Here is a 22,661-nt window from a genome sequence, read left to right as displayed (position 1 = left end):
CATGAATCCCATCGAACATTTATGGGACATCATCGAGAGGTCAGTTCGTGCTCAAAACCCTGCACCGTCAACACTTTCACAATTATGGTCGTCTATAGAGGCAGCATGGCTCAATATTCCTGCAGGGAACTTCCAACGACTTGGTGAGTCCATGCCACGTCGAGTTTCTGTACTTCGACGGGCAAAAGGAGGACCGACAAAATATTAGGAGGTATCCCATGACTTTTGTCACTTCAGTGTATATCAAAATCAATTAACAAGAAGGAGCCAGAATTTTGAGAGCTAATTTTTTAAAAACTACTCATGCGATTTTTACAAAACTTGGCAGTATAACATAATTTGAGCCTTATAATCGAAATATGGAAAAAAATTGGCATGTCATTTAAAATAAGTCCGATTTTGTGTCAAAATACCTATATTAGAACAACGCTATATATATATCTAATAGATATCCTAAGTCGCGCTTTCGAGACCTGAAAAACGCAAGCTGAATTTCGTCATTTGGCCCAGTACAACGGGAGATGTAGAAATGTCCCTTTTCTTTTTTCGTAGTGTACAAATGATGGCATCGTTTCTTGGAAGTGTAATAGAAAATTAACTTTTGTACTTCGTACACTTATTTGTACTTAGATACTCATCTGGAACTAATTAAAATCATGAATAAAATAAAATGTATGAACAATATTGATGTTAATCAGGTTTTAACAGCACATGTTAGGTTTCCGTTCTGTTTCAACCGATTTAATCTGCAGGAAAATAAACTATGGAATAGTTGTCAGGTTGATGGTGATTCTAGGCATTTCGTGGTCGATTGTAGTTTAACAGCTCCTATGAGACAGATTTTTAACGTTAATGATTTTAATGTAAGTGTCATTAATTTTAAAGTTTTTAAATCATATTCTATTGCTCTAATGAAGTTTTTCAATGAAAATAGGGCGCTGGTACGAATCTTCAGTTAAACTTGAACTCTGTCGACTTGGATATCTGTCTTAGATATCTGGGTTTTAGATATCAGTAGTGTTCTATGTTCTGAATTTGTGTTTATGGATCTTTTACTTCCTTGTACGAAGTAAAAAGGAAGTATTGTAATTGCGAAAAGTTTCAAGCAGCATATTTCAACGAAAATATCCATTTTGACCGCTATCGAATGCAATTTAACGATGTTTTTGCATGATATCTGTACGTAAGAACAGAATAAAAGACTCGTTTCCTACAAAAAAAAATTATAAAACTGCTTTAAAATGAATTCTGAAGAGAATTTTTCTTGGCGTCTGTACGAATCCATGTACGTAGGTATCTCGCATAACCCAAAAATGAGTAGCCTCGGAACATTGAAATTTTGTTTATACGACTGCTATAACATGTAGATGTGCACCTCGTATTTTCGTTGCAATCGGCCGCACCAAACGTATATAAATATATATCCACTCTGTTACCCGGCTCAGTGATCTCAGGTTCTTTACTCTTATATGTTTGTAAATGGTACATTTTTTGCTTTAAAAATAATTGAATTATGTTGTTTTTATCTTCCGGTTAAGGTTTTTATGCCTTTAATAAATCTGTATGGAATATTTTTAGAATTATTAACAATTTTAAAGTTGTTTAATTGCCGTTAAGCCTAATAATTTTTTTGATGGCGGCCATTGCTTGTTTACATTTGAAACAGCAGAGTAGTGGAATTGTTGCCAATTTAGAAAAACGTAGCTTCGCAACAACAAAGATAACGCCTTTCATTTATTATTGCGAATTAAATCATGCTTAATCCTTTCTGGAATTTTTTCTAGGAAATAAGTGTTTAAGATTTACTTCGTAATTTTTAATAAAGATATTTTGGTTTTTATGTATTTTTGCCTTATCGTGAAGTGAGAACTGAATTAATTGAATGAGAAATACTGAATCGTCTGTGAAAAACTGTTTCTTTTTTGCATTGTTTGCTTCATTTCTTTTATACATCATTCTAGCTTTATTATAGTATTTGCATAGAACATGTGGCAACGATTAGATAATTCTTTAAATGATATAAATTTTGTGCATTCTGATTTATAATATGAACGAAATATAATACTGTTAAGTGAACCTAGCGCCAGAGTGTCACTATGGTAAAGAAATAGAGTGTATTTTAAAGAATGCATTTATTCTATTGTGGTTTATGCGCTGTCGGCGAAGTAGATTTAATTAAATCCAATAAGTTTAAATGAAATGCAAGAAAAAATGCGTATAATTTAATATTCCGTACAAGGAAGTCATGTGTGTGTACACATCAGATTTTTTTTTGTTTGTTTGTTGGTCTGTAATTTTGTGTTAGATGTGCTTACGTATTTTTGATTTAGTATTTTTGTTTATTGTTTGGGGGTGGCTGGGTTACTGGCTGCCCTCGTTTGTGGAGATACGGGGCCCCTTCTTTTGAGCTACGGGGACACTCGTGTCCAGGTGGGCTGAAGGGAGCCTCCAGTTCTTACAATTCTTACTCATCTGTACGTACACTTAATCGGTATTCTTTTTTTGTGCTTATGACCAAGCTGTATTTGTCTTCACATTTTATTGCTTGGCATTTCGGTCTAAAATTCTTTGCTTACGTGAGGTTGCGCGTACTGAAGCTATACTGGATGAATCTAAACAAGTAGGTAAAACTTTAAGGGCTAATAGAAGGCAGCTATATGAGCAATATTCGTCATAGAATGTATGGTCGGAATGCAAGCCGTGAGTACTTAAAGTGTAATTTTCCACTGTCATTTAAAGGGTAATTTTCCACTCTCACATTTACAGAATTAGTGCAAGAATGAGAGGTGATGCTTCAGAAAACATTTTGTTAACAGAACATGCGCAAAGAAATTCCTCAAAAGACCTTCCGCCAGCTTTAGTGCAGGCTCCACCCTGCGCAATAGTACCGACGCACATTTGCCAGGAAACCATGCATTTCTAGAACATCGCCGGCACCAGCGGCGACCTGACGATTAGAGCCATATTCGTTTCAAAGGAGCACTCGTAGGCTTTTCATATGGCCCCACAGGAAAAAGTCCAAACACGAGAGATCCGGTGATCTTGGTGGCCAATCTATAGGACCACCTCAGTCAATCCATTGCCCTGCAAATTTCGTGGCTCGTATAACCAGCCATCTTCTCGACAATCCTCGGTAGAAAATGCCGTTGGGTGCGAGGATCGACCCTTTTTATACCACTTACAATACCACCTAGCGGCTCGCCGTTTGCATTCCGACCATATATTCTATGACGAATATTGTTGATATCAACCCCTAAAGTTCCAAGCGTAGAAAGGGTCTGAAGAGGAGGTCTGAGAGAAGCTACAAGTCTTTCTAAAGCATCCCAAACATGCTCTATAGGATACAGGTCCGGTGATTGAGCTGACTACTCCATCTGCTGAAGATAATCATCCACGATGCGAGCCCTGTATGGTGTGGTGTTGTCGTTCTGCAGCAGGAAATCATCACCTATTACCCTGGCACAAGTGCGCCCATAAGTATCATGGATGTCATCTGTATAGGTCTGAGCATTCACGGTTCCACGTGGAAAGACGTGGAGGTCTGTGCTTCCACCCAAAGAGGTACCACCCCAAACATAGACACTGACTATATGCATCTCTATCACGGATGTTTAATGGATGATAACGGATTTCAGGTTCTCTCCAAATCGAGAAACTCCTACTACTGCTTTGCAGACTAAACCAGGACTCATTCAAAGAGAACAGCCCTCCATTCATCAGCTGTCCAGTTGACATGCTTACTTCAGACGTTCTCTGTTATAGTGTGATGTGAGTGGCATACAAATAGCGGACCACCTCGCATATAGATGTCCTTCGTGAAGCCTTCTACTCACAGTTGACGTTGACACCAACCTTCTGGCGGCTGCAGCAAGGGAGGATCTGAGTTGAGTCGGAGTTGAGATTCTATTCCTTCGTGCGCATAACAAGAAATATCGGTCATCCGCGCTTGTCGTAGCGGTTGGCCAACCTATGCTGAATCTCCTGGATGCCGAATCTGTGATTAGAAATTGCTAAAGTCTATGAACCACAGAAGGATTGCAATTAGCTGCACCAAAAGTATATAAATATATCTATATACCCACTCTGTTACTCGGCTCCGTGAGCACAGTTATTTTAATCCTTATATGTTTTTAAACTGGGCATTTTTTGTTTTAAAAATGATTGAATTATGTAGTTCTTATCTTCCGGGTAAGGTTTTTATGCCTTTAGTTAATCTGCACGTTATAGTTGTAGAATTATCAACAATTTAAAAGTTGTTCAAGTGCGGCTAAGCCTACTTTTTTACCATAGCAGCCATATTTGTTTACATTTGAAACTTAGCAGAAAAGTGGATTTGTTGCCAGTCTGGAGAAATTAAGCTTCGCAAAAACAAACGTCTTCTTTTATTATTGCGAATTAAATTATGTTCAATCCATTCTGGAATATCATTTAAGTTATTAAATTATCCCATCTATTGCATAGCGTCCACGGCAAATTAAGTCTGTTTCTACGCCTTCAGTGTCTTTTTGCCGAGTGAGATCAAAAATAAACTTTCAGTTTTGTGCCCGGAAAATCTGTCCTCTTGTTTTCTGGTTGAATGGCTTGGTTTTGCGTAGAAACTGTAATTTTAATTGTAAAAATTGTCTTTTAATTGTTTTAACTGTAATTGGTGTTTTATGTTTTTCTATATCTTTCAGTTTTCAATATAGATATTTGAGCTTTTGTGTATTTTTGTACCGTCGCGAAGTTAGAACCGAATTAATTTTATGAGAAATATATCTCTAATGAAATTCGAGGAAATAAGTTTAAATGAAATGCAGGAAAAATGCGCATAATTTAATATTCCGTACAAGGAAGTCGTGGTGTACACACTAGATTTTTTTTATTTTGTTATAACGAATATAAAACTTTTCAAATAAAAGTATAGGAAACGTTTACAACATTAAAAATTAGATTTCGTCTTTTGTCCAAAATGAATTTTTTTTTTTAAGTTTGAAATTGTTTAAACATGAATTTTTTCCTTTATTCAAAATACTTTTGTAACTGGAAGTATATTTTAAGCCATGTAAGGAGGTTGGAGATATATATACTTTTGGTATTGCTGACTGCGATAAAAAAGAGGGAGGTGCACAACTAGATGCCATACGCAAAATTTAAACGTTTTCAGTAACCCTTTTTTAGTTATGCGATATACCTACGTATATACAGACGTCACGATAAAATTTCGTTTTAGAAAAAAGAGTTTTTTATTCTGTCCATACGTCTCGGAAGATATTAGTCAAATGGATTCAGGAACGGTCAAAATGGATATTTCTGTTGAAAAATGATAACCAAAATTTTTCCTGTTTACAATACTTCCTTTACTTCGCACAAGGAAGTAGAAAAGGTTTGCGAGTAAATACTATCTTTTTTATTTTGTTCTTCTGTATATTTAAAAAAAATTAAAACATCTGTTTCCTGTTTATTTAAATCGATTACTTTTGTCTACTTCTAACAGGAGGCACCTGACGCAGCTGAAGGCAATATTGACCAATATTTGGATAACTTCTGCTCTTGGCAATCTCTTAAGAATCCTCCTGTTTCCTCTGAGCTACACTGGGACCACGCCATCATGTTAACCGGGTATGGAGGACTACGTTATTCAAAATTCGATGTGTGTATGTACCGCTGTTTTAGCATAGTAAGAGAAAGATACATACATTTTTGCAGATTCTTTATTATTGAATTTTTTAAAATAAATATAATACAGGGCTCTAATATTTGGTGTCAACAATTTGAAAAGTGAACTGACATTTAAAGTTTTCAACGCAAAATGCTTAAAACGAAATTAATAGCCCTTCTGGGCTAACGCCTTTTGGGCTAATAAAAAGCATTAAATGAGCTTATTTATTTATTTCCCTGTCAGATTCAGACTGGAAATTCATTTGACAGAAATGTTAATCTTAAGCTATCTCTACCCTTTCTGGCTATAATTTGATGACAATCTAATAAGATAATATAATAATAAAAATGCTGTAAATATACATTTTAATTTACTTTTTATAATATGTAACTTTTCATTTATTTTTTTATATTACCAGTATTATATACCAGTATTTTATATTACCAGAACTACTCAGCGACTTTACCGTTCAGTGCCCGAACGGTAAAGTCGCTGAATACTGAAAGTTCGGTCCGAGGTTCGAATCCCGCGAACGGGCTGACTGCATGAGCATTTTCGCGATTTTTCATATGTGTAACGTGTATACATGCCAATTTCCCTTAGAAATTCCTCCATGAAAGCATCCTTTGTCGTGATTATATGAACCGTCTTTTATAAACAAGTGCGGATGTAAACTTTGTGATACATACGTGTTTTCTTCTGTTTTTATTTACTTGCTTACAACTGAAAATACGTGTGATTGTTTCTACGATCTTTAACCCTTTGCGGTACAGTGTGTTCGGTCTGGGCACACCTAAAAATTTCCTTCTGTATGCACAGAAAAATTGAATGAAAAAGGATTTATAGGTTACTCTGAACCTTCTTTATTTAGAGTAGATGGCAGCTCAACACAAACCAGTCCATATATTTTAGCCATGTTTAGATTTTTAAGACCCTCAGTTTTCAAAGAAAAAATTGGACAATGTCGACTTTCACCGGATAATGTCAACATTCACCAAATGCGTCGGTGAGAGATCGAATATTGCATTATATTCTTGTACATTCGGTCCCTCAACCGGTGTATGTCGACAATATGCTCTGGTATAGGTCGAAAAGAGAGGAGTCGACAATTCAAAGTGTCAAATTCAAAGTTGTTGCGATAAATAAGTCGACAATTCAAAGTTGTTGCGATAAATAAGATTTGAATCACTTAATTTAGTAAGCTTTTTAGTACTATTATTTTATTTGCTCATTTACAACGTACTGTATAATTAAGTTTTTTTTTAACATCTATTTTTATTTTTTTCTCATATTGAATGTACTGTATGTTTTAAGTTTTTATATTCTTAAGTTCTTGTTCTTATTTTAAGTTTCAAGTGCTTTTTTTGGCGACTGAATGACGGAGAAGAAAATATAATATTGTTATATGTTCAACATTCACCATTAGTACATGGTGGATGTCGACATTGACCGGTGTAAGTCAGAAATAAGAGTATTTGGAAAATATTTCGGACATACACCAAGCAACTATGTGAATGTTGACATTCACCGGTGAAAGTCGACATTCTCCAGATTTCGGTGTTTCACCGTAACATATGCATAACGTATGTAACTGAATGTTTTATGTACACTGTGCAAAAAGAAAGAATAAGGCAGTTCTATATCTCCCGTTCTACTGGGTCGATTGAAGAAATCACATTGCGTTTTTTCATCATGCCTCGAAAGTGGGACTTAGGATATATATTAGCTTTATATTTAGCGTTGTTCTAATGTAGGTATTTTGACGCAAAATCGGACGTTCCTGAAATGACATGACGATTTTTTTTCCATATTTTGTTTCAAATTGCGCCTAAATATTAAATTTTGGAAAATATGGTGCGAAATTTACGGAGAAATTAAAAAATTTTCTTGGCACACTTTTTTCAGTTTGCGCCAAGACTAATTTACTTGGCGAACTTCTTAATTTAAAGCAACCTATTTTACTTTGCCCAATTTTTTTTCTGCACGAGAGGAAAAAAAGTGCCTTGTTCATATTTTCAAATAATTTAAACAAAGTGTGTATGCCATTTGGCGTTATTATAGCTTATAACAAATATGTCAAATTTAAAGACGCGCCAGTATATTAATATATGTATATATTTGGAAATTTTGCATAAAAAAACGAATTTTTTGCAGGTATGCTTAAAAATACATCTACTTTAAGATGATGGTATAAAAATTTTTATCTATTATACGAGTAATTCAAAATGGTTTTCGAAAAATTTATAAAAATTTAAAAATAGAAATTTAAAAAATAAATTATAAAAAACGGCGAATTTTATTTGGAATGAACCTAAATTTCGAAATGTGAAAGGAAGAATGAAATAAATTTAAGAAAAAGGAAGTATTGATAAATATTGTTACGTTATTTTTTTCCTTCACGTTCGTACGGGGTTTGTGTGGATTTGGAGTGAATAACGACGACAGCACTTGATGGAATATTGAAACACACTTCATTTACCATTATTAATCACGACAGCTCCAAAACACTTTTACAGTCGTCGAAGATCTACAATAAATACGCTGGAACAATCAGCGACACAGCCTTCATACTGTCAGGCAATGACGGTGAAGACAGCTTTACTGCAAAGCACTAGAGTTCAGCTCCCGACTCTGCTCGGTCGTTCTCGGAACTCTACGTACTCTCGAGACTCTCCAAGTTACAACTCGCGATGTACACGACGACACACAGAGCACAGCTCCCGACTCCTCGGTTCAGTCGTTCCCGGAGCTCAACACACTCTCTCGACGATGTACTAACCGCGATACACTAAGGGACTCTTCGATGCACTCAACGACCAACTCAGCGCTAGACTTCGAGACACTCGCTCAATGACTATCAGCTCGCTAGACGAGGCACACTAACCGAGTGTGGACCAGCAGGGCTTGTATATCTTTCGGCTTGTGTTCGAGAACATTCTGTGCTAAACCGGTAAGAATTCGTTCCAGATGGTTCTCCATCCGTTCATGGCATATCGCAAATTTTGTCGCCAAATGTGGCAACCCTGCACCCCCTTGTAATTTTATGGCAACTCTAAAACTGCTTTACGGGGAAGCTATCTTACCATACCTGTACATTTCGTAAAACTATATACCAAATTCAATTAACATGGAGGAGCTAAAATTTTGAAAGCTAATTTTTTAAAAACTACTCGTGCGATTTTTACAAAACTTCGCAGTTTGGCATAATTTGAATCTTGCAAGTAGTCCTCCTCTCCTTTGATACCAGTTCATCAGAAACCCATATATTTTCTGTAAGTTTGTGTCACAAGTAGAAAAACTTTGAAGTCTTAGGGGCAGAGGGACAACCATTTAGGAGCTATAGGACCCTCAAAGTGTTTCAAAGAGTTTCAATGCCATCGAACCATGGCAACCAGAGGAAGAATAGTTGTTCGTTGGATCAGTCTCTGCAACGGAACACAGCTTAATGATTACGCATATGATTTCAATGGAAGGCGAAATGCTGCGACCAACGTGTGTGTTTGTATTCGAGCTACCTGGAATATTTTCCGCAGCCAAAGCCGCCATATCCTCTAAATATAAGATCGTGTGCTGGAAAAACAGCGAACATGTCGAAAGCAGACTTCAAACGGTTCTGTCGTGACGTAATTTTGGTTAAGTATGCCGCCTGATGAGAGGAAGAAAATTCTGCTTTTAGTGGATTCATGGTGTTCTAACAAAGATCGTGAATTGTATACTTAGGGAATACCTGATAGTAAAGTTATACAAATGAAGTGGTGTCTGAAGGATGCACGGAGAGATCCAGCCTCTGAATATTCATTTTTTCGGACACTGCAAATCTTTTATTCGTTACATAAAGGACACAACCGTTATCGAGAAACAAGAGCACATTTGGCATCGCGATGGTTTTCTGACCCTGCAGTCCTTTTCACTATAGAGTTCAGTGCTCCTCCTTTCAAGACTTAAAAAGTCCTCCACGAAGGCATCCCTCCTTTAAGGCAGATAGCCCTCGAGGGCTTTGCCGTAATCTAATAAACCAAACCAAACCAAATCAAACCAAACCTCCTTTCAAAAAAATGATTCAGTAAGATCCCGCTTAACGCTGTTTCGTTCAGCACTGTTTCGGTTCAGCGCTTTTTTATTTCAACCCGAGGATTCCCCGAAATTGATCGCAGCACTACGGGGGTTCCCCGAAATTGATCGCAGCACTACGAGGATTCCCCGAAATTGATCGCAGCACTACGGGGATTCCCCGAAGTTGATCGCAGCACTACAGGGATTCCCCGAAATTGATCGCAGCGCTACGGGGATTCCCCGAAATTGATCGCAGCACCAAATAACATATCCAAAACACTGTAGTTGTGTTTCTTGTTTGGTGCGGTGCTGTACGGACGCATTTTTATCATTTGAAACATTTGTTGGCATTATTGTAAGTATAAATTTACATAATACTATAACGATTAATACAGTGATAAATATTATGATCTTTAGTTTTTAACATGGGCGATAATAAAAAAAAGAAAAGAAAGAAACCAGAAAAAGCATTTCACTGGAAACTAAAATGCAAGTGATTAGAAGATTAGATTCTGGTGAACGTCAATCTCAAAAGTGCTGCATTGAATTTGGCACTTCAACAATAAGGACAATTCTTAAGAATAAAGAAAAAATACTGTCATCGGCAACTGCAACTACGTCAAGCTCTGCAACTAGAATTACCCGTTCTAGAAACAACAGTACAGAGGAAATGGAAAAACGACTGTATATATGGATTGACGACGAAATTGAACGCGATATGCGATTAAGCCAATCTAATCAATTCCAATTTTTTGTCTTCTTGACAAAACGGCAGAAAATTGGAAACACAGAATAGACTGAATGATCTGACTGACTGAGAATTTTATTTGTTTTTATAAGTACTCGTATATTCGTTTATATATTTTTTATTTTTGTAAGAAATAAATGTTTGGTTTTATTTTTATTAAAAAAATATTAAATTTAATACCTAACCAAGTTTCTTATCCATCTTCCCCTAACCCCATTATTTAAATGTTAAGATAGCCTCGTTTAGCGCTGTTTCGCATTACGCTCTACTTTGATGGAACGTATCCCTCGCGTTAAGCGGGGTCTTACTGTATGCTTTTTATAAGGCCGAACGACGAACCTAGAGTGTGGATTGCGCCGATGGATTATTGCTTCGATTCATTGACGTGTGCAAAGTGTGAGGCTATCGCTTTTGTAAAACGTGTCCATTATGAACTGTCTTTCTGCCCGTCTCCCCCCCCTTTTTTTTTTTGACGATTTGCACATTAATTGTCTCTCGTAATAGATTTTGTTTGAAGTCAACAACAAGTCAGATTTTCAACATTCCCAACGTATATTGTTTCTTTCTAACGAGTTGTTTCTTCTTTTATATTGAGATTCTTTATATTACCTTCTTACTATGTTATTACTTCATATAAATACGTGAAACGAGCATTTTGGCGACTTTTGGTGTCCTCTTTCCAACACTTCACTGATACTTTCTGGGTCCTATAGCTTCTGAACGCTTGTCCCTCTGCCCCTAGGGTTTCAAAGACTTTCTATGCGTGACAGAAGATTTCAGAAAATATACGGGTTTCCAGCAAACCGATATCGAAGAAAGAAGGTTTGCTTGTTAGAATCGAAATATGGAACACAATTGGCATGACATTTCAGAAAAAGTCCGATTTTGTATCAAAATACCTATATTAGAACAACTTAGGAACTAGAACTTAGGATATACATTAGATTTATAACTATATATAAATCTAATATATATCCTAAGTTGCGGTTTCGAGGCCTCAAAAACGCAAGTTGAATTTCCCCAGTCGGCTGAATAGAGCGGGAGATATAGAACTTTGCCATTTTGTTCCCGCAGTGTACGGTATATGTTGAACGAATCATAAAGTGTATTTCTAATTGTACTATGATCAATTGTATTGTACAGGGCAAATGTAAAACATTAGCCCCTGTATGGCCATGTCATTCTACTTCCATTTTTTTTTTTTTTTTTTTTTTTTTGCAATAAACTTCGCTCATGGAGCGTGGGGAGGATGGTGCCCTAGACAATTCCGGGTGCACTCGAATAGTATGTGAAAGCCGCCCGGGTGTCCGGATATTCTGCTCTGAACATACTCAAAATTTGATCTTGTTATAAGGATTGATTAGAAAATGCATCTCCTAACTCCTAATGCATGCGCTTTTATTTCAGATTTGATCTCCACAAAGTCTCTCTGAAAAATGAAAAGAATGCGAAAGTATTGGGTAAGTGTGTTTTCTTATTGTAGACGCCAAATTAAAATAACTAGAGATCCGGTACTTTTATTAAATGCGTAAAAATGGATCGATTTAATGAATTTTACTCCTTGTATGATGTAAATGAAGTGCTGTAATTGCGAAAAATTTCGAATATCATATTTTAACGGAAATTCCCATTTTGATCGTTTTCGAATCCATTTTCACTATATTTTTTTGAGGGGGGTGACATCTGTACGTACCTATGGGCAGAATAAAGGAAGTTTTTTGACAAAACGGATTGCAACGTGGATTTAAATAGTATTTTTTCGTGACATCTCTAGTCACGTATACTTATGTATCTATCTCCTATAATTCGAAAATAAATAGCCGTAGAACGTTGAAATTTTGTATATGGGACTGCTGTTGCATGTTGTTATGCACCTCCCTTGTTTATTGCAATCCACTTTAACCACCCTTAAAGTATACCACCTGTATATCCGGTTTAAAAGTCTTATTCGACTTTTATTAACGCAGGCGTTGGTTGTAATGATATACTTTTAATCACGAAAGTGTTTTAAATAACGAAAACATTCTTGTTTTGCAACAGCAGATTAAAAAAAAAATTTTTTGGACAAATAACGAATTCGATCTTTTAATGAGGTCTCTCAGTTCCTGTATTTATACCTAGGAATGTTTTATGCTCGTTATAAAAAATATAATTATAAGAAGTTTGACTCTGGTACGACAAGAATTGACTGGCATATTTAATCAAAAAAATTTTCAATTTTTGATGTCATTTTCGACTTGTCTTCAGGAATCGGTTAACCAAGTCAGAATAATTCTAGGAAACAAGTTAAAATAAAGTGCAGCAAAATATGTGTATAATTTAATAGGCCCTACATATATATAAGTCATGTGCTGTCAGTCCATATCAGACTTTTTTTTATGAAAAAGAAATAGTTTTATTCATTTATTTATTTTACGAATGCCAAACAGCATAATCGGTTCGCAGGCTTTCCAGCACGTTTTAACAATGTCCTGATACGGGGGATGTGCAATACAATTATTTAAGTGTTCAACAAATCATAGGCTGTTTTGCAGTCACGCAGTTTGAGGAATCCACCACTCTAATTCTGGAAAGGTGGTCTCGAAAACAGTTATGTCCAGTCAGCTCGAAAGACCGATTGTGGGTAAAAAAATAAGTTTTTTACTACCTTGTACGAAGTAAAAAGGAAGTATTGTAATCGCGAATAGTTTCAGGCATCATATTTCAAAGCAAATATCCATTTTCACCGCTATCGATTGCAATTTAACGATGTTTTTGCGTGACATCTCTACGTAAGGACAGAATAAAAGACTCTTTTTCCCGAACAAAATTATAAAACTGATTTAAAATGAATTCTGAAGAGAATTTTTCGTGGCGTCTGTACGTACCTTTTTCGCATAACTCAACGAGTAGCCTCAGAACGTTGAAATTTTGTATATAGGACCGCTATAATATGTAGATGTGCAACTCGTATTTTGGTTTCAATCGGCCGCACCTAAATATATGTATATATATATCCACTCTGTTACTCGGCTCGGTGAGCTCAGTTTCTTTATTCTTATATTAATATTCTTTATTCTTATATTAATAAATATTTCTTTATTCTTATTTTAAAGCAAAAATTGTAAATTTTTTTTTGCTTTAAAAATGATTGAATTATGCTGTTCTTATCTACCGGTTAAGTTTTTTATGCCTCTAGTAAATCTGTATGCCATATTTTTAGAATTATCAACAATTTAAAAGTTGTTTAAGTGCCGCTAAGCCTAATAATTTTTTACATGGCGGCCATTGCTTGTTTACATTTGAAACAGCAGAATAATAGATTTGTTGCCAATCTAAAGAAAGTAAGCTTTGCAATAACAAAGATAACGCCTTCTTTTATTATTGCGAATTAAATCATGCTTATTCAATTCTGGAATTTATTCGAGGAAATAAGTGTTAAAGATTTACTTCATAAATTTCAATACAGACATCTTGAGTTTTACTGTATTTTTTTTTTTTTTTTGTGCCTTGTCGGGAAGTGAGAACTGAATTAATTGAATGAGAAATACTGAATCGTCTGTGAAAATACTGTTTCTTTTCTTTTCTTTTTCTTTTTATTTTTTTATTGTTCTTTGCTGAATTTCTTTTATACATCGTTTTAGATTTATTATAGTATTTGAATAGAACATGTGGCAACAATTAGATAATTCTTAAGATGATTTACATTTTGTGCGTTCTGAGTTAGTTAACAAATATAGTGAATGTTAAAGAGTGCATTTATTCTATTGTGGTTTATGCGCTATCGACGAAGTAGATTTAATTCAATCCAATAAGTTTAAATGAAATGCAAGAAAAAATGGGTATAATTTAATATTGTGTACAAGAAAGTCATGTGGTGCACACATCAGATTTTTTAATTCCATATTTTTAAACACCACAGTCTTAGCTATCAAGAAAAACTTTTCTTTATATGTTTATTAGAAGTGGAGATATATCAGTTTTCTGAGTGGCAACAAAGCGGAAGTGAAAGTTTAAAGGGCAAATTAAAAATGCAATTTTTGCCCTTTTACTTGTTAACTAAATAATTTTAAGCATTTCAGTTGGTCTAAAAATTCTGGCAAAGTATTTTTCATTTTCGTTTTGGCAACGTGAATATTTGTGTATACATATCATGTTATGTTAATCTGCAAATTTCGTTTCGCTCTACCAAGGTTGTGCTAAACATCCAAGAAATATTCAAAAAGCTACTGAAGATGCAAGAAACAAAAAAGAATCTTTAAAATCAGAAAACTAAATTCACATTATCAAATTCCCTTCTCTACCAAAGAACAAAATTGCTTAGAAAACGCTTCAGCCTGGTTTAGAAAGAAAACTGAGTAAGATGTCAAAGAACATGAATTATTCTTTTTTGAATGGTTAAAAATTCACTTACAGAAAGTCAAAGAATTCTTTGCAAAATTTAAAGCTGCCAGATCTATTATGGATAAACTTGAAATAGGAATTTCTGCAGCAGCTATTTTTCAAACGTTTTGATTACTAGTCTATTAACTTTAAATTAGCAAATGCAACATTTTAGTTTAATTCGCGTCAACAGCGGTATTTTACCCTCATCATCAACTCTGCTGAAAGACTTTGTGTTTTTATTTTATCTTTTAATATTACTTAATGTACTTAAACTTATGATTTTTACTTCCTTGTACGAAGTAAAAAGGAAGTTTTGTAATCGGGAAAAGTTTCAGGCACCATATTTCAACGAAAATATCCATTTTGACAGCTATGGAATGCAATTTAACAATGTATTTGCGTGACATCTATACGTAAGGGCAGAATAAAAGACTCTTTTCCTCCAAAAAAATTATAAAACTGCTTTAAAATGAATTATGAAGAGAATTTTTCGTGGCGTCTGTACGAACGTACGTACGTATCTAGCATAACTCAAAAACGAGTAGCCTCAGAACGTTGAAATTTTGTATATAGGACTGCTATAACATGTAGATGTGCATCTCGTATTTTGGTTGCAATCGGCCGCACCAAACGTATATAAATATATTTATATATATTTCCACTCTGTTACCCGGCTCACTGATCTCAGATTCTTTACTCATGTTTGTAAATTGTACATTTTTTGCTTTAAAAATGATTGAATTATGTTGTTCTTATCTTCCGGTTAAGGTTTTTATGCCTTTAATAAATCTGTATGCAATATGTTTAGAATTATCAACAATTTTGTTAAAAGTTGTTTAAGTGCCGCTAAGCCTAATAATGTTTTTGATGGCGGCCGTTGCTTGTTTACATTTGAAATAGCAGAACAGTGGATTTGTGACCAATCTAGAGAAACTTAGCTTCGCAACAATAAAGATAACGCCTTCATTTATTATTGCGAAATAAATCATGCTTAATCCTTTCTGGAATTTTTTCGAGGAAATAAGTGTTTAAGATTTCCTTCTTAATTTTTAATACAGATATTTTGATTTTTTATGTATTTTTGCCTTGTCGCGAAGTGAGAGCTGAATTAATTGAATGAGAAGTACACAATCGTCTGTGAAAAACTGTTTCTTTTTTGTTTTGTTTGTTTAATTTCTTTTATACATCGTTCTAGCTTTATTATAATATTTGAATAGAACATGTGGCAACGATTAGATAATTCTTTAAATGATGTAAATTTTGTGCATTCTGAATTATAATATGAACGAAATATAATACTGTTAAGTGAACCTAGCGCCAGAGTGTCGCTATGCTAAACAAATAGAGTGAATTTTAAAGAATGCATTTATTCTATTGTGGTTTATACGCTGTCGGCGAAGTAGATTTAATTCAACCCAATACGTTTAAACGAAATGCAAGAAAAAATGCGTATAATTTAATATTCTATACAAGGAGGTCATGTGGTGCACACATCAGATTTTTCATTTTGTATTTGCACCTCTGTGCGACGAAGCCCTTTATAAATCATGCATCTTATTTTTGAAATGATAATGTGGTTGAGTTATCAATATACTTGTCAATACTCTTAGAAGTTTTAAGTCATGATAGATACCTGGTACCTGAAACATTTTAAGCAATTTTTGATGATTTTTTTTCACGTTTACAGCAACCATGATAACTCTAAAAGTCGCTCATAGAATCACTTAAAATTTTCCATAAAGAGTTTGTATATTATTACGCATGATGAAGACTAAAAGTTAAAAAATTAGCCTCGCAGAATTTAAGTTATATCACTTTTACTTTAATAGCATATGCATTTAAAAAAATTTTTTTTGTGTTAACTAACATATTTAGTCATAAATTACAAACAAATCAATATTTTTCAATTATTGTAGTTCACTGTATGCTTATGGTTAATGTAGATGAAATGAAGTCAAAATTATGTTTTTATTTTCGTTGTATTCGTGTCAGTGGTAGTTGATGTTTTTGTTAATTTTGATAAAAAATTTTCATATTTTGCATAAATTTCTCAAAATAATGATTTTTTAATCACTTTTGTGGCAATTATATGTAAGTGCGAGGGCAGTAATTTTAATAAAAAATTTTCATATTTTGCATAAATTTCTCAAAATAATGATTTTTTAATAACTTTTGTGGCGATTATATGTAAGTGCGAGGGCAATAATTTTAATAAAAAAGTTTCATATTTTGCATAAATTTCTCAAAATAATGATTTTTCAATCACTTTTGTGGCGATTATATGTAAGTGCGAGGGCAGTAATTTTAATAAAAAAGTTTCATATTTTGCATAAATTTCTCAAAATAATGATTTTTTAATCACTTTTGTGGCGATTATATGTAAGTGCGAGAGCAGTAATTTTAATAAAAAAGTTTCATATTTTGCATAAATTTCTCAAAATAATGATTTTTTAATCACTTTTGTGGCGATTATATTTAAGTGCGAGTGCAGTTCAAGAAAAAATCTCATAAATTCAATACTATAATGAACATTTTGAAAAAAGCCCTTCGGATGATGTCGGTTTCTTAAGAGTCATGTTAACAAACAATTTAGTCGTATGAAAATGTCAATTAATGCGTTGCATTCTCAAAGTTTCTTTCTTAGCCCTAATGTATTAGAAGTTTCGCTGCCTATTATTTCACAGTGGGCTGGAATCCATTGGAAAGAAATTCTGGGTGTCATTGCCTTAACCAGTTAACTGTGGCGCCCTCGTTTAAGAGTGCGCACCGTTTTGTGTCACCACAATCGAGCCATGACGAGTATTTTCGTCCATCACAGAATAAGTTGCGCTGGTAAAATATTGTATGAAAAGATGGGTTTATTTTATAAAATTGAAAATTTTATTACTAATATTGACTTACTTGGTTAACATAAGCATATATTACATACACATTAAACTAAAAACGCAATGAATTAAATTAAATATTACACATATAAAAGTAAGAATTTAAATTCCGGCTGTGGAGTGATATCCAGGGAAACAGGGTACTATACACAATGGGACTTTGCAAATAGAACACCAGTAACGCGATTCCTTCCAGATCTTACGTTTGTAGCAATGCGAACACCTTCGCGTAGGGTTTTTTTCGATGTTCCGGGTATATAATCCGGAACATGATTCCCGCCTAATTGGCTTATATTAGGTCTAAATGGCCGAGTTTGTGTCGATTTCTTTCTTTCAATTGGATGCGTCGCAAAAGTGTCTTCAATAAATTGGAGCATAAAGTTGATACGCGATTATGTTTCATTATATTTTTTATATAATATGAATGCATTTAGACACATGATATCTAAGAAATGGAGAAATACCTTTTTGTAGTACTTTTTGAGTCTTTTTCTTGCTGTGGAGTACGCTATGACAAGTCCTATCGCTCATATCCACTCTACCCATTTTTTTGATTATAATCAATCACTAGCTCCGGTTTCTTTATTATTATTTTTCTTTTCTCTGTTTATATTATGTTGTCATTATATACAGTACTTACTAAATAAACCTCCCTCCTTTCTTTCTATTTCATTATACGCATGACGAGTATACTCGTCAATACACAAATCGTGCCGCTTCTTCATGACGAGTATACTCGTCAATCACAGTTAACTGGTTAAGCAAAGGCCTACAGTCTAAGATTTTTTGCGAACTATTTTGATTATTCAGAAGGTTTGAAGCGCACTGACAATGAATAGCCACAGCAGATTTCCGATTTTCCCATCAAAGGTAGTAGTAAGAAGGCCCATTGGTAAGCAGAAACTGAAAACCTCTCTATGAGTTTCTGCTCCAATACCGCACGCTCTCTAACACAGAGCCGTCCGTGTAGATATGCAACCACTCACTTCGACGATAGCGAACCCCAATAGTATCCATCACAATAGATGGATGAATGTCAAGGGGCTTGTGTTGACAACTGTCAGTTTTGTTGACCATTGTGAATTGTGTTGATCATTCTCAGACAAGTGAGACTGCTAACAACAAAGTCCTTACGTAGTCCATAAAAATCCTTACGTAGTCCTAAAAGTCCTTACGTAGTCCATAAAAGTCCTTACGTAGCTCTTATTCTCATAACCGCTATAGACGAATAGTTCCAGTTATAAAAATGTTTGAACTTTATTAATATTCTTTTGGCATAAAAAATGCATTTTGTAAAAATTATGAAATCTAACTTTTTATAAGGTCGCTAGTCCCTATAGTTATATTTGGTAAAAATTTATACTCATTCTTAAAACCGTATTAAACGTTTGACTCCCATATGGTCAAAATTAACAGCGATATCCCTGAAAATTCAGGTATTCTTTGAAGGTGGGGATAAGAGAATATCCAGAATGTTCGAAAAGTACATTTTAAAACAGGGTGAATGATAAAATGCTTCGCCTCGTTTCGTTTGGCAGGGTTCGTGGCAGAATCCCCCACTACTTACCATCATTTAAATTTGTTGTGAAATCAGCTTATATAAAAATTCTGAACTAATCCGTAAAGTACAAAAATGAAATTTTTCAGAATCTCTCAAATATTAAAAACTTGAATAAATATCTAAATGCAATATTTTTACAAGTCTGCTTCTTTTCTTTTATAGGCCTTGCGTGGGTGAATGGTATGTGCCGACCTAAGCATAGCTGCACGTTGAACGAAGGCTCCAATTTCGAAGCAGCTTTCGTTATAGCTCATGAAATGGGCCACAGGTATCTATCTCACTGCTCAAATATATAATTACGTCAGGAAAATTATTTCCACGTAAATTATTTCATAAAATTAAGCAATTAAAGAACAGGAAGTGAAAAACAGTACATGATAGGTAAAATAGAACGCCGAACAAATATAAATTTAGAAGTCAAACAACAAAATTCGTTATTCTCCTATCAATCAAATTCCGAGATCCATACTTAAGCACCCCATTCCGGATATGAATTCCTGGGGTATTAACAGGATTCTTCGCCAATGTGGTTTAACCCTTTGCGGCACAGTGCGTCCGGTCTGGACACACCTAAAAAGTTTATTCTGTACACACAGAAAAATTGAATGAAAAAGGATTTATAGGTTACTATAGGTTACTCTGAATCTTCTTTATTTATAGTAGATGGCAGCTCAACACAAAACAGTCCATATATTTTAACCATGTTTAGTTTTTTAAGACCCGTATTTTCCAAAGAAATCTTCCAGATTTTTTTAGGGTATAAAAGGAATTGTTTGAAAAGAAATTTCTATGTTATTTTTTTGGCTGCATACTAATCTCCTTATTCTATATTAAAATTTTTATCTTGAAATCTTGTCTAAAATCAAAAAGCGAACCCTAGGTGTGCCCAGACGGAGCTCACCGATAATCTAGGACAACTGAGAGTCTGTATTCTTTGTTTCTCCGCATCCCATCGGTCAGTTCATTGACGACAATGCTCGTTTCAGCACTCTTTTCGAAGCTCTATTCAATCAGTGTGCCACTTTGGGCACACCCATAGAATTAAAACGATAAGTGCTATCTTCACAAAATTTTACTTGTGTACTCCTCTAGGCCTAATTAGACTGCCTACCTTTTTTTTAAAATCAAAACTCCGACTTTAAGAGGTAGCGTGTCGAAAAGGGTTAATTCACATTGGTCAAAATCGTAATTAAATTGCATATTACTCATTTTCAAGAAAAGCTATTTTACTTTGCTTTAAATACTGAAAGAATAAGCGGAGATTTCCCTAAAACCTTATATTAAAAAAAATTCTTATCTTTTTGTTTAGTTTAGGAATGCTACATGATGGTCATGGTAACGATTGTGATCCGAGTGTCTATCTTATGTCGGAAAAGACTGGCCCGGGGAGGATAACGTGGTCTTCATGCAGTAATGACTACCTGGATAAGTTTTTCCGGTAAGTTCAAAAAGCTCATTCTGTAGCTGTAAATGAAAACTCAGTGGTATTCTATTTTCATTTTAACCGTGCATGCTTAAAGATTGTAGAACATAGAGAATATTAGGCATTTCAAATGTTTGCTGGAGCCTCAAGGAGTCTCACTTCTGCTTTCCACCCAAATTTTGAGGGATAGGTCCCCATGGGGGGAGGTCCATAAGTCTCCCTCCCCTACCACCAACCAAATTACACAAGAGAACATTCGGCTCACCGTATGTTTACAGTGCCCCCATTCTGCAAAGAAGCTATACATTTACAAACATCCATGCCTTCTCCCGGATTCGAAACCAGGCCCTTCGGTCCCACAATAGGCTACCCCTAACGTTGGTCCCACAGTAGGCTATCCCTAACGTTGGGCAGCTCTGTTACTTTTGTTAGATTGGTTCCAGAATCTACAAAGTAACAGAGTTGCCTGACGGAAACTGAAAACAATAATTGACTACTGACTCTTCTGACGCTGGAAGATAGTAGCCATAAAAGTCTATACAAGCTAGTTCAATATGTCAGCAACAGATATGTTGATATGTTGGTTTAATATGCAATTTTGTATTTAAGCTGTGCCAGGTTTTCATACACAAAGTTCGTACTGTATATGAATGCTGTAGTGTATTTGTACATGTTTATATCTTTTATTTATGGTACCTAATTTATACTTAGGATCACGCGGACCTCAATGGCATGCTTCATGTACACTTTGACTATCATGATAACGTATATGTTTATAAATTGTATATATGAATATGAGTGAGAGTTGTATACTTTTATTTGTTTCGGAATATATATGTATGTAAGTGTGTATATATCTGTATCTGAGTTGGTATTTATATGTATATACATATATTATTGATTGTACTCTTCAAGTGCCTTGTATGCACAGGTATATTTCTTTGTACATTGTTGTATTCTTCTTAAAGTATCTTGTATGCACATGCATATTTCTTTTCTGCATTTTATAAATGTCGTCTGCTCAGCTGTGGCTACAGCCTGGCAGGTAGTGGTTGACTCCCGGCGAGTTGGTAACCAATCCTGCATGGATATACCTATACCTGGGTCGGAAGCCAACTCAGCGGTTTACTCTCCTAATCATTATACTGTCTAGGCGGATAATCATCATCTAAGTACAGGATTACAGTATCCTAGAACGTTTGTATACGTCGCTTTGAAATAAGTTCAACTTGCCATATGGCTTGTCTGCATAAGAAAATTTTTTTCGGGTATATGGTATTTATTTGAAATACGGCTCGAGTTCGATAAGTGACGACGGCTCTTTCTGAAGTCGTTTAATTCTTTCGTGCTACGACTGTTCAATGATTGCGCGGGGCAGTGCTACAACTGCCCTGTCGCAACTATGCTGTAAATAATCCGTGCTATAACTCGGAATTTTGAAGCGATTTTGAGTTTTATCGTTCTATTTATAGCCCAAAGAACGTTACCACTGAAGGGCTATTAAATTTCGTTTTAGCATTTTGCGTCGAAAACTTTAAAAGTCTGAATCACTTTTCAGATTGTTGCCACCAAATATTATCGCCCTGCGTTATATTTAGAGAAATCAAATAATGAAGAATCTGCATGAATGTTTGTATGTTTCTGGCATTGTTATAAAATAACGGTACCTACAGCCATGTGATTTTGAATAACGTACGTCTCCACCCGAATATGGGCAGCTGGAAGCCCAAATTTGGAATTTGTTTTATTATCTATTTCATATTTTGTAAAGCATTATTTATGAGCTTTTGATTAACAAACCCAACAATTTCAAACCGAGCAATGGCAAAACTGTACGGGGGGAAAAAATAATCTCCAGCTCGCGAAACTGTGTATCGGAAATTGGAAAGATGCTATCTTTTAAAATTATTTTGCGATATTGCTGTTGAACTGAATTTTATGATTTAGTGCGAAGAACATGATATCTATATAAATAAGTATATAAA

General features: G+C 34.8%; 1 protein-coding gene across 2 annotated transcripts in view; it reads left to right on the top strand.

Annotated features, from left to right (window-relative positions):
• The window catches only part of LOC118204990 (A disintegrin and metalloproteinase with thrombospondin motifs adt-1-like), a 191,311-nt gene that overhangs the window by 136,423 nt on the left and 32,227 nt on the right, over window positions 1-22,661 (top strand). For both annotated transcript variants that reach the window (XM_085819796.1, XM_085819795.1), the window contains exons 7-10: window positions 5,477-5,601; window positions 11,850-11,902; window positions 19,416-19,521; window positions 20,563-20,691. In XM_085819796.1, the coding sequence (XP_085675922.1) occupies window positions 5,477-5,601; window positions 11,850-11,902; window positions 19,416-19,521; window positions 20,563-20,691 (413 nt within the window). The remainder of the gene's footprint in view (window positions 1-5,476; window positions 5,602-11,849; window positions 11,903-19,415; window positions 19,522-20,562; window positions 20,692-22,661) is intronic.

The sequence above is a fragment of the Stegodyphus dumicola genome, chromosome 7 (assembly GCF_044657685.1).
Source record: "Stegodyphus dumicola isolate Sdum_Otavi_A_Nest chromosome 7, ASM4465768v1".
Taxonomy (NCBI): Eukaryota; Metazoa; Arthropoda; class Arachnida; order Araneae; family Eresidae; genus Stegodyphus; species Stegodyphus dumicola.
Note: the sequence above shows the minus strand (reverse complement) of the source record. Positions and strands in the feature narration are given on the sequence as shown.